Source organism: Drosophila busckii, chromosome 2L (genome assembly GCF_011750605.1).
Source record: "Drosophila busckii strain San Diego stock center, stock number 13000-0081.31 chromosome 2L, ASM1175060v1, whole genome shotgun sequence".
Lineage (NCBI taxonomy): Eukaryota > Metazoa > Arthropoda > Insecta > Diptera > Drosophilidae > Drosophila > Drosophila busckii.
Genome location: NC_046604.1, coordinates 11,966,470 through 11,976,964, shown reverse-complemented (window position 1 = coordinate 11,976,964; position 10,495 = coordinate 11,966,470). Strand labels below are relative to the sequence as shown.

The 10,495-nt window shown below is 37.8% G+C and overlaps 1 protein-coding gene across 1 annotated transcript; it reads right to left on the bottom strand.

The window, feature by feature from the left end:
• Nucleotides 1-1,330: 1,330 nt before the first annotated feature.
• On the bottom strand, nt 1,331-2,282 carry LOC108602769 (ribosomal RNA-processing protein 7 homolog A). The gene is made up of 2 exons (XM_017990945.2): nt 2,197-2,282; nt 1,331-2,139 (listed from the first exon to the last, which is right to left on the bottom strand). The coding sequence occupies exons 1-2, from the start codon at nt 2,219-2,221 to the stop codon at nt 1,370-1,372; spliced, it is 795 nt and encodes a 264-aa protein (XP_017846434.1). The 5' UTR covers nt 2,222-2,282; the 3' UTR covers nt 1,331-1,369.
• Nucleotides 2,283-10,495: the final 8,213 nt, after the last annotated feature.

Below are 10,495 nucleotides of genomic sequence, written 5' to 3'. Positions count from 1 at the left end.
TTTTTTTCGTTGCTGTTGTTGTTGCTCTGCCTACTCCACCTCCAAGCTGGGGCAGGCCGATGTCCTGCTGTGCGGCATGGGAGACGTACGTGTGGTCGTTTTATGTTATATTTTTCGACATCTTGTGTGTCCGCAATGCAGCCACACACACATATGTCTCTCTCTGTGTGTGTGTGTGTGTGCAACTTTAGACTTTAAACTGTGACTTCACAAAATGCAAATTGTGGAAAGTGCAACGAGCTTTTATTAACTTATGCGCATTCAGATTACCTTAATAACTCGTTCCGTTAACACTTTATTATGTTCAAGGCTCATAAATCGTTCCATCACCCGAAACGCCGACAACGACGCCAACGCCGACGCAGACGCAAGCTGTTGAGATGCAGCCAGCCAGCCAAGCAGCCAGACAAGCTCGCTGCATAGCGATTATGATTTATCGCATTTTAATCAATTTAAAATGTTTTAAAAACGATACAAATCGGAAGAAATTATGAATGTGTTGCTGTCTTTAAGGCCTCTCCACAGTAGGCCAGGCCCCACAGCCAATGACAAGCAAACAACAGCAACAGCAACAGCAACAACAACAGCAGCAACAACAACAACAACAGCTGCGACGATGGCTGCTTGGCTGCGCTCATATGCGTTAGCCAACGCGTAGCTCGTTTGTATTTCACTCCCGAAGCACACAGCGACTCTCAGATTACCAGTTTCAGTCTTCGAGAGTCTCTGGAAATTTACGCGCGCCACATTAAGCCTAACAGACTTCTCTCTTGCTCCCGCTCTTCATGCATCACTCGGCTCGTAGTAGCAACAGATCGCGTGCTTCATGCTGTGCCTTGTCCGCTTGTTACTCTGTCTGTGTTTGTGTGTGTGTCTCGACGATGGCAACGCGACGATTATGATGATTAAAATTGATAAGCGAAATATTTTTATCATTTCTCAAATTAACATAAACCATATGCGATTATCACACAATAAGCGCTGCGTTGCTTTTTACTTCTTCTTGTTGTTTCTGCTGTGTGTTGTGGCCGTTGCTTTTTTTGTTTGCTTTTTATGCGCTTTTATGGCCTCCTCCTGCTTCGGCTCTCTGAACATTTTAAGTTATGGCATTGCCGTGAAATTATGGCAGGCCAGGCCAGGATTTAGTCGCGGCAAAGTGTCAATGCCATAAATTTATGAGGATTTCGGCCAGCGGTCATGTCAGGCAACGAATATGCGCAAATCTGTGTATCATATATATTTGCCATACATTCAACTCTTAACCTATGGAATAATTTAAGCTGCATCCAATTATATAAGCGTATGAAAATACATCTTTTAGTTTTTATTCAACACAATTATTTTATTTACTTAAAAGTACTTACTATACTTAGAAAGGCTTGAAGCGTCTCGTTTTCTTAAGCACCTCAATTCTATGTTTATCCTCCTCAAACTTTTTACGCAATTCAATAACATTTTGCATTTTGCTTTCGCGTATTTGAAACGTATAAAAGTTCTTTAGCTCCTTCGACTTCTTATCTTTCTTAATTCGCTCCTCAACGCGTTCAACTGTCGTTTCCGTTTGCGCAAAGCCCTGTCCATCCTTGCCAACTGTTATCCAGCCATCTGCATCCGCCTGCGTTGTTTTCGCTGCCAGCTGCGCGGCACGCTCGCGTTTATCATAGTCAGCCATGTAGGCGTCAATCTTTTTCTGCGTTTCGTCCATGTCCATTAGGTAGTGGTTCATGTAGTTGTCGTGCCATAGCTCGACGCCGGTTTTGACCAAACTTTCGCCGCTGCTGTTGAACAAATCGATGCTCTGTATAACCAAAGACTTGGCTACGCCGCTGCTGCGTTGAAACACTACATAGGCTACTTTGAATTTAAATGGCGCCTCTTTGTATGAGAAGGGCTCATCCAGGCCCTCGTACCACTTTTGAGTCTCATCGCGTCCTGGTTTTGCAGCAAACAGCACGCTCTCCACCTTGCCCAGCTTCGAGAAGAATGTGCTCAAGGCAGCCTCAGTTACATAGGGTGGCACATTGAGCATAAAGAGCGTGCGGCCCTTTGGTTTATTCGGATCCATCAAACGTATGAAATGCTCACGCATGTAAACGCTGTGACAATGTTGTGCATCGGGCGTCATGCGCAGCGGCACAACTGCAAGTAACACAACGATTAGTTTTTTTTGAGCTGCTACGTATGCGTAATATTTACCTTTATAGTCGCTTAATTCAGACATGCTGTCTTGTTTAAATTGTAATTTTTGAGCATAAACAATTGTCAGCACGTTTTGTTTGCAAGGCGCACGCGAGTATAAGAAAAACAGCTGCTTGCAAGCGCAGCCAACTTCAAGTGCTCAGAGTGCAGTGTTGTATAACAACTGCAGAAGTATGGCAACTCTAAACATATGAGCGCGTAATTTGAAATTTGAGTAATGCTGCTGCTTAAAATACAATTTCACTGCAGCGCAGCTATAAATAATAAATTATGCTTATAGCTTAGTGTAATATAAATAAAACATGACTAAGCCGCAGCTAAGCTAAAGCTGTAGCTGCAGTTGAGCGGCAAATAATTAAAGAAGAACGGAAGCGTCGCAGCCACAAGCAAATTGTTATTTGCAAACTTTGCACGTAATTTTATTTTTGTTGCTGCTGTTGTCCAGTTACAGTTTTCGCTTGTTGTTTAGCTTTCTTCTGCACATGTGTGTGTGTGTGTGAAATGAAAAACAAAACAAAAGCCACGCAGGTCACAAATGCACGCCCGCTCCCCTCCCCTTGGAACACAAACCTGCACATAAAACGAAACTTTAGCCATGCACGTTTACCTGCTGCTGGTTGTTGGGATGTGCATTCTACATCCTGTGAATAGCAGTTAATTGATTGGCCCAGAGACAAAATATTACTTTACTAATTGTAGGCAAAGTTGTTAATTTGGAATACGAGCTCAGTTATTTAATAAGATACTCGCTTTGAAATTTGTTCTAATCAAGCAAATATATATACATATGTTGGTTTGTAATCATTAATCAAAATATTCCCCCAACAAAATGTCTGCTAATTGCATTGCCAGCTCTACACGTATCACACACACACACATATATGCACACACACACAGCTGTACGACTGATTGAATAATGCAATTTATATGTGGTTTGATTTGAGTGCAAATCTCAAGTGTAATTAAGTGTACAAATGAATGCTTGTAGTTAATTTTGCAAAACAGGATTTATTATTACGCTTTAAACTCTACGCAGAGCCGAGAAGACTTCAAAGCTTTTAAAACTCAACATAACTTTGTTGCTGCTGCTTCTTCTTTGCTGCTACGTGCATATAATTTCAAATTTTTTATTTAACAAACAACATAAAAGCTTTCGAAATAACCTTATTTTGAATATTTTAAATGCCGCGTCGCACGTGCTTCACATTTTTTATTTAAAGCGCATTATTAATGCCAAATCCTTGACTAATTAGTGCTTGCTATGTGGCCATGTATTGCTTTTAAAATGGGGGGCTGTGTGGGCGTGGCAGCCGCAGCATAAACATTTTCAAGTATCTCTTGCACGTATTTGAAAGAAAATGCCAGACACCCCCTTGAGGCTGCCAAGTTATGAGCGAAAAAAAAGCAGCAAATTCATTAAAAATATTCGCTTAACTGACGCACAGCTGTCAAATGTTAATGTAAATTAAAATAACATACAGTTGACATATATGAAAAGCATATGGGTGAGCTATATGTTTGTTAAATAAAGAAATTTGTGCTTAAAAGCTGCGCAAAATTTATTTAAAAAAGCATTAAAATTAAAGTAAAGTTGTATGCAACTTTTGCATACGTAAAAAATAAAATAATATTAATTGTTTGACAAATAAATAAAACTAACGTAATGCATGAATGCTTGCTATTATTTAAACTTTAGCCACAAGCATAAATGCCACACTCGAAACATTTGCGCTAAACTCTGATTTGAGTTTTCCGTGCATTTTCCACCTGTGCAGAGGTCAGAGGTCAAAGCGGGGCTTGTGCGCAATTGGCCAATTGAGCGTGAAAAAGTTGCCAAAATGATATTTGTCGCACATTTTGATTTATGTGCGTTCATTTGTGTGGCACGCAATTTGTGCCACAAGCGAATCAACAAATGCATTGTGCAATGCTCTCAGTCACATAAGACTCCCCAATGAAATCCACATTGTGGTGGTGGTGCCAGCGTTTGGCCATTTAAGTCGTCACGTGCAACAAATTTATTTAGACGCGAAGCAAGAATTTAAAATACAGCATGACATGAAAATGCCTTAAAATTTATGCTGCTAACTTAATTAGCAATCAAATCGAATCATAATAAAACTCGCCGCGCACTCAACTTAAGCTTGATTTCCAACTCAATTTGCATAAATACATTTGTATATAGCTTTACTCAACTGGCCAATAAGCACAAAAGCCATTGGCTTTTTAGCTGATTAATCGCTCTAACACTTAACGTCTTAACGTTACTTTCATTAATTATGTCAGCATGCAGGAAATTTCGACGGTTTGGCTTTACTTTCATTAGCAAAGGCTGCGGCTGACGCCCACTGGCAACGCCCACACAGCAGCGATGGTTTTGTAACGATAAGCATTCAATATTGTCGACAATATTTGTAAGTTTTTGTAAACGAGCAGCCAGCGACAGAGAAAGCAACAGAAAGCAAGAGCGAGAGCGAGCGCGACTGAGAAAACTTTGACAAAAGCTTAAAAAACTTGGCTCGTTAATTATGTTTGTGGAAATACTTTGGCTGTATGGTATATATATATATATTTTTTTTGTTGGCTACTTGCAATTTGTGCTGCATTAATTTTTATTTACCAATTTAGTATTAAGCACACAGCCAGGCGCAAAGCAAAATCAAGCACAGAGAGATGCCATTAGCGATAAGTTAAAGACAGCGTACGAGGCCAAAAAGGGGCACAAGGACAACGCCCCGCAGTCATTTATCACACGCGGGCAGGGCATCGATGCCGACGCCGACTAACGAAAAAGCAACCAATTTAAAGTAAATTAGCGCAACAAAAGTTGTTGCTGTCAAACTGTGCGCACAGTGCTAGCAAAACCGTCGAACGGAAATGAACTGTGTGGGGTGGAGCGACTGCGGTGGCGACCAACTTTACACATGTCTGTGGCAGCTTTAATTCCCTATCAGATCACGTACGTAACGCGTGAGAGTTTAACACACACACCTCCCAGCCTGCTCCAACTGTGGGACAGCAGCAAAGTCTTGAGGCTAAGCACAAATAGTGCAGAGGACTCTGCTGCTGCTGGAATTTATAGCACGTGGTAAGTTACTTGGATGGCTGCTACGGTTAACTTACTGCACGGACTGCAGATTAGACATACTGATAGACTTTATTTCTTTTGCTTTCTTTCTTTTTTTTTTTTGCTGTAACTTTAGAAATTTATTGCAGCCTTTTGTTTGTGGCAAGTTGCCTACTTTGCGGCGCCTTAGCTTGCCGCTACGACTGCGGCTGACAAATGCCTTGCAGTGATTTGAAAATTTGCACAAGTTTTGACTGATGAATGACAAGCAGATATGTAAAAGTTCCTTCTGTTCTTGCCACAAGCCAAATGTTCGTATCTAAGCTAAGAATGAGAGCATGAGAAATTAAATGAATGCAAGCGCTTCAATTTAATTGCAATTGGGCTAAGCTCTGGCAGCTCAATTGAGTTTAAGCAACAACAAAAAAGTAATAGTTTCTTTTTCTTAGTGTACAAATTAAATTTTATATTATTTTAATACATCGTTTATTGCATTTATTTATTAATTTATTGTAATATTCTAATGCAACATGAATTGAGTAAGCAAAACTTCTATAAACATAATTACTATTTTAAATATTTTATTTTTCCTATTTAATATTACATTCTTCTGTACTATAGAATTAATTCCAAGTCAAGTATCAATTCGCTGGCACCAAATTTCAAATAAAAGTTAACTTAAGCGCTTGAAGTTTACTCAAACTGAATTCAATGCCTAACTTATTAAATTGCCTTTTTAGTTAATGAATATATTTGTTAAACATTTTGGCCATAATATTAATATTGCTGCCGACGCAAGTGTAAAAGCCTTTAGTATTTTTTTTTATTTTGTATTTATTTTATTTAGCACTACATATTTTGTTAGTTGTTACTTAACAACAACATGCAAATATGATTATTTGTTTATGCAGCGCAATGTTTGACTAACGCTTGTATACAAATATTTATTACGTATACGTCTCGTTTGCCAAACAAATACTTGCATCTAATGCTATTTGCTATTGTTTGTTGTATATTTTTTATGTTTTAAACTGCAGCTTGTTGATCTTTAGCAAATTTGCATAAATTTGAAGCATTTAATAAATCACATTTTATGCATAGAAATGTAAAACTCAAACGGCAAAGTTGCAACAAAACTGAACTAAGTCCAATTGGGAGCAGCATACGACCGACGTTGGCTGCCAAGTAGTCCAAGGGGCTAGAGCTTCGACTGGTCCCCATAGAATTTTGTTACACATTGTTTGAGCAGCAGCAGCAGCAAGGAATCTTTTTAAACAATTTCACTTCAAGCTTCATTTGCTTTCGGAGTTTGGGGTAGTTACTTAAATTTTCTTTGTGGCTTAACTTTTTGATGTTTGGAGTAAGATTAACGCCAGGACCTTTCTCACTCTGTTTCTCTCTCTCTCTCTCTCTCTTTGTCGGACCCACAACAATGTGACATTGTGCGTGTAACGGTATAATCTACTTTCAAGTAGCCACAAGCAACACCCATGTAATCTACACTCTTCTCTCTCTATGTGTGTGTGTGTGTGTGTTGTCCTGCCAGAGGACAAACTGTAATTTTATGCAAAAAAGCAAAATGCTGCATAAAAACCTCTCGAGATAATGTGCACACAATTTTTTGACATTATTTTATGCATGTCGCCCCAGCCACAAGTTAAAATGAATTCAACAAAAATAAAATCTCAGCGTGAAAGTGAAATTAAGAAAAAATGTATTAGCTTATTAGCAAATTAGATATGTTATCTAAAAAAAATCGGTTGTTAAAGCAAAGTAAACTTTTGACAAACAAGCTTATTAAATTAGTGGTTTATTGAATTAAAGTAATTTTGCTATATAAGGTGCTTTGTTTGTTAACAAATGTTGCAGTCTTTAAGCTCAAAATGCAGTTGACAGTTGTGCTCTTGATATTAGGTAACTAATAGTAAAGAATATAAATTTAAATAGAATCAGCATAGATTAAATAATATTTATAGCCAAAAATATATTAAATATAATTTTTACTTGCTAGTTTTTGTCTAAAATGAGCAATAAAAAATTCTATATTATTATAAAAGTTATGGTAAAAATCATATTCATTTTTTACACAAATTTTTAGTAAGAAAAATAATTTTTTTGGCTTATAATTAAAAATAAGAAGCGTCTATAATTTATTTATAATTTATTTCTATTATGTAGTAAATGCTTAAGAATATTTGAATGCATTTAAATTTGAGTCTTATTTTGCTCTAAGCTTTGATTTATAACTTTTGCCTTTATCCTAGCTGTGAGTCTGCCAGTGCTAATTGCCTTGCCTTGGAGTCCTGCCGATCCCATGCAATCGGATCTGGCGAAACAGCAGCAGCAGCAACGTAAATTTCCCAAAATACATTTGCAGCCACAAAGTGAAATTCATTTTGTGGGTCCACGGCAGGCATCTGACGCTGATAATTGCACAGACTCTGACGCCGACTCCGACTCTGACTCTGTTTCTAGCAACGATTGATTTTACATATGTACACTATTTAAATTAATTTAACATTTATTTAACTGCAACTTGCGTGGTAATTAAATTTATTTGAAATTCAAGTTGTCGCATTGCCGACTGTCTGCCCATTGCCTTCGCGTACATTGAAAAATCCGCAACTAATTAGGACACGTAGCACACAGGAAATACCAACGTTGAGTCAGTACGTCCGTCTGTCTCTTCGTCCGCCCGTTTGGTCGTTCGTTCGCTGCTGAATGCCTGGCTAGATAAGCAAGTCGAGTGTTGTCGCTGTGGCAGCCACAGAGACGCAGTCAAAACAGTGTAAATAAACAGCTTCAGACACACGAATGAAAAACAGCAGCAGAGCAGCTTCTAAAAACAATGCGCGATAAAAATATACATCCAACTATACACATATATGTGTGTGTGTGTTCAGTTAAGCTTGAGGCTGCTGTAAATTAGATTGCCCAAAAAAAAAAGCTTAGAAATTCAAAACTGACGCTAATACTCTGGGCTAAAAGCAGTTATAGCTTTAATACTATATTTATTACTTTTATATTAAAAATCAAACATTTGCGTAAAGTTTCGCTTTTATATATATTTTTCTAAATTTTATTATATATATTTCATATGCTTGCAAGCTCTTTTGAGTAGTTTATTTTTCATATTTCTAGGCCATGCATTTTTCTGTACAAATTTATTTATAAATTTTGTCACATATTTGACCCTTAAGCTTAGCACTTTTATTTTTATAATTTCAATCAATTGTTTAACAACAAATTTAGTTAAACAAAACTTTTCTTTAATGAACACACTTTAGTTTTTCTTTTTCGTGAGTTCAACTTTCACTAATTCATTTAATAATTCAGACTTTGCGCTTGGAAAACAACCGCAGAGCAATTACAACTGTCAGCGCGCCCAATTAAACTGGCACATTGTTTTCACCTAAGTTTAACGCCCCACACCCCCCAAAAGGTGCCCAAAATGTTGCGCCCCCCTACGCTGCCCCTTTGCAGTAGTTGCGAAAACTATTGATTCGGCTATTTGAATAATAGATATGCAAGTTGTCGCTCTGCTCTGCTTTGTGGACAAATTGTGCGGCATGGGATGACTAAATGAAGCGTTTTGTTTGTTTATCGGCCAAGGCATCCTCTCAAAGGATACACACAGACACAAGTCCAGCCCATTGAATTGAGCTCAACTCAGCGTCAGTTCGAGTCATTCAATTCACTTTACTTGAATTCAGTTAAACCACTTGAAAAATGCACTGAAGCGTAAGCGGCTGATGCTCTCAGCTCAGTGTGGAGGTTTTGCTGATATCCTTGACTTGATTTCGAGCTGTAAATTTACATTTAATGAGGTCGAAGGTGCGACAAAAAAAAGAAAATAAGTCGCTGCCAAGTTGCCAAATGAAAATTGAATACAAAATTTTGTAATGAAATTCAATTGCTTGAGAGCTCGTTGTAGCTGCAGGACTTAAAGGACTTTTAGCTAATATAATTGATTGAAAGTGTAGTGTAGTTCATATGGAAGATATAAAAATGAATGTTGCATAAAATATCGCGTCTTAGCTACTTTATCCTTAAACCAATATATCCTTCTAATATGAGCAGCGCCATTCGACTGAAAGGCTTCAACGCAAATCGCAACCGCATTTGCGCTAATTAAACTGACACGAAAACCACAACAAAATACACACACCTACACACACATACACAGAAACACCTACACACACACACACACACATATATATATAGTGTGGAAAGTTCTTCTATGTGGCGTTTGGAAAATTGAAAATTTTCGTGTGCTTGGCACTCGCTGCGGCTTCATGAACTGCCACGTCCACGTTACAAATTGAGTTTTGGCTGGGGGCGTTGATGAGGTGGGCGGCATGTCTTGGGTTTGCGTTTGTTGCGGTGACAACATTTGTCCAACTGTCAGTTGCAGTGTCTTTCGAGTGAGTTTGTTGTTTTTAATTACGTTGCACACCAAACGAAATAAAATATATGCAACAGACTTTTGCGACTCACCTGAAGGACTCAAGTGCAAAGTGTCCGAAGTTAGTGCAGATTAAAAATAGGAACAGAGCACAGACCTGTTGCTGACAATTATAATTATAATCATAATAAAAGTGCAGGAATCAAAGTTGGCAGGCTCGACATTTGAAGAAAAGTAGTCAAGCAATAAATGTTAAAATAAATAGTTTGTTATACAATTTAATTAATATCAAAGTAATAAATTTTATGCATTAATTATTCAAAAAAAATATATAATTTAGTTTTCTATGCAATAATTTATTATAGTCGATGTCCTAGTCTAAAAATCTACAGCTAAATTATTGCTCAAATCAAAACGTTTGATTTATTGATTGAGCGCACGCTTAGAAACAAAAGCAGCGACGCTCTCGTTCAGTCGCAGCAGCGCAGAGCGAGCAGCGCTGCTCTCACTAGCGTGGGCGCTCTCTCGCTCACGCTCTCTGAGTAGCTTACGCTCTCAGCTGCACTAAGAGCAAAGTGTGTAAGGCTGGCGGGCAGATCAGCTAGCTCAGTGCTGTTTGGACTGCTGGAGAGGAAACAACAAGTGAGTTGCCAGAATAATAAACACAGTTAATTCCAATATAATTATATAGTGAGCTAGTTGGATTATTAACATAAAATATTCCATAATAAATAAACAAAATTCTTTTGAAATTATATAAATAAAATTTCATACGCTTTTGCATTAAATACGTAACTATATTTTTATTTAATTTATAGCTTATC